Here is a 2,488-nt window from a genome sequence, read left to right as displayed (position 1 = left end):
TTGGTGGGACGTCAGACCACAGGTGAGCTGACTGGCATCCTCAGCTCACGGAGGGGTCTCTGTCCCGTTTCCAGGTGGCGAGAGTACCTGGTGAGCCTGTGTGGAAGGAGCATGAACCAGGGGGTGGACCTCTGGGTGGGCACCCTGCCCGTGTTCCACCTCTGCATGGGGCCACGCCCCCCAGGACGGAAGCCCAGGATTCAGCCTGAGAACATCTGGGCAGCCCTCGAAGGACTCTCTTTCTCGGAGTTTCGGGAGAAAAGGGCACATGAGTAAGTGGTGGGCTCCACTTCCCCACATGAGTCTCGGTGGACCTCCCTGGTGCGCTCAGTCCTGCTTCTAGGACACAGTCAATGCATCTCTTTTCGTAAAATGACTTCTTTAAAAGATGTGAAACATATAATACAAAAGAAAAATACAAAAATGGCCTGTTAGCAATCTTCAGGGTGTGAAGTACCAGCTTTTCCTAAGAGGAAACACAGAAATCACAATCTACAAGGGAAAATGGTGGATCCAGTTTAAGTGCACACATTCAGTTGAAATCAAAGAAAACACAAATGCAGCTGAAGGACAAAAAGTTAATGCTCACGTTTTGCCAAGCATGCCCCACTGGTGCTGCCTTTTAAGATCCTGTCTGTAATTCCATGCCCAGTGTGTGTGCATCGGTGGGGTGCAGACCCTCAGTGTCTGTTAAGGGATGGATGGATCAAAAAGACGTGGTGTATCTATAAAAGGCAGTATTATTCAGCCCTGAAAAAGAAGGCAGTCCTATTGTTCGTACAACATGAATGAACCTTGAGGGCATTAAGCCAAGTGAGATGATTCAGAGAGAGACAAACTTTGTATGATCTCACGCATCTATGGAACCTAAAATGTCAAACTCATAGAAACGGAGTAGAATTTGGTTACCAGGGTCTGGGGGCTGGGGGAAGGGGTAGATGTTGGTCAGAGGCTACAGACTTCCAGCTGTAAGGTGGGTTCCGGGAGCTAGCACAGTGGTGTGACTAGTCAGTGGTGCTGCATTACAGACATGAATGTTGCTAAGAGAGTAGATCTCAGATGTTCTCACCACCAAAGGGGGATGAAAACAAAGGAGCATTGACCTCGGAGGTCAGCGGCCAACGTGATGCAACATACAAGTGTATAAATCCACACATTGTTACTCCTTCCAGTGATACCACGTTATCTATCAACTACATCTCAATAGAGCTGGAAACAATGGTGGATTCTTAGTGTGTTTTTTTATTGTAAAACATACATAACCTAGAATTTACCAGTATAACCACATTAAGTGCACAGTCAGAGGCATTAAGCACATTCGAATTGTTGTGCAGTTGTCACTCCAGAGCTCTTTTCCAAACTGTGACTCCATCCAGTGAAGCGCTCACTCCCCACCCTCCCCACCCTGGCTACCTCCCTCTGCTTCCTGCCCCTGTGTGTGGGACCACACTAGGTACTCCTGTCAGTGGAACCACACAGGATTTGTCCTTTTGTGTCTGGCTTATTTCACTCAACATCATGTTTTCAAGGTTCATCCATGGTGAATTCTTAATGTTATTGTTTCCTTTTCATTTGATCCACCTCTTAGCATTGACATTATTTTTTAAACCCAAGCTTCCTCGATCCTCCCTCCTGGTCTGTGGTCGGCATTGCAGTGCTCACCGCCCTCTCCCTGCTCCGCTCTCCCTCCGCAGGAAGAAATTACTCCAGCTCATGGTAAAGAAGAAATACCTGCTGAGTGTGGATGAAGACCTGTTCCGGTCCTGGTTCAGTCTGCTGCCTCTGAGCAGCCTGGCTGCCTACCTGCAGGAATTCTCTGACTACCTGACTCGCTTTCCAGCGCGTGTCCTGGACTGTCTGCTGGGGACCCGGTACCGGCTTCAAGGACATAAGGATGTCAACAAAAACCTGGAGGTCCGTCGCCTGCAGCAGGCACTGGAGGGCTCACTTGGCACAAGTGCCCCAGCAAGTTAGCGTGCAGAGCCCTGCTTCCTCTTCTCAGGGAAACCTGATGGGTGACACACTTAGAAACAGTGCACTGCACCTGGCAGTGTGGCTCAGTGGTTGAGTGCCAACCTATGAACTAGGAGGTCATGGTTCAATTCCTGTCAGGGCACAAGTCCTGCTTGTGGGTTCGATCCCCAGTGTGGGCTGTGCAGGAGGCAGCCGATCAATGATTCTCTCTCATCACTGATGTCTCTATATCTCTCTCCCTCTCCCTTCCTCTCTCTGAAATTAATCAACAAATAAATAAAAATAAAGAAATTTTTAAAAAGGAAGAAACTGTACTGGGAGGCTCCCTGTTTCTTCCGTTTCAGTAAAACTCTAGCCTTCCCTTGTTTATGTCTGTGTGAGGCAGGGTGAGAAGTCATCCCGAGCATCGGGACATGACACAGTTACCATCTTCCTCTCCCATTTTGGGGCTGAAAACAATGGCATAACTCTAAATCTCGAATTTATTTCCGAAAGATCAAGTTTAGTATTTGAG

At 48.3% G+C, this 2,488-nt stretch overlaps 1 protein-coding gene across 1 annotated transcript; it reads left to right on the top strand.

Moving 5' to 3' along the window:
- Positions 1-74: 74 nt before the first annotated feature.
- LOC106724911 (E3 ubiquitin-protein ligase RNF213-like) lies at positions 75-1,974 on the top strand (the record flags this gene model as incomplete). Its single annotated transcript, XM_014534020.1, has 2 exons — positions 75-272; positions 1,695-1,974. Coding segments are annotated over 2 exons (478 nt in total), but the record flags the coding sequence as incomplete, so codon positions are not given.
- Between the last annotated feature and the right edge of the window lie 514 nt (positions 1,975-2,488).

The sequence above is a fragment of the Myotis brandtii genome, unplaced genomic scaffold (genome assembly GCF_000412655.1).
Source record: "Myotis brandtii unplaced genomic scaffold, ASM41265v1 scaffold12430, whole genome shotgun sequence".
NCBI classification, from domain to species: Eukaryota; Metazoa; Chordata; class Mammalia; order Chiroptera; family Vespertilionidae; genus Myotis; species Myotis brandtii.
Note: the sequence above shows the minus strand (reverse complement) of the source record. Positions and strands in the feature narration are given on the sequence as shown.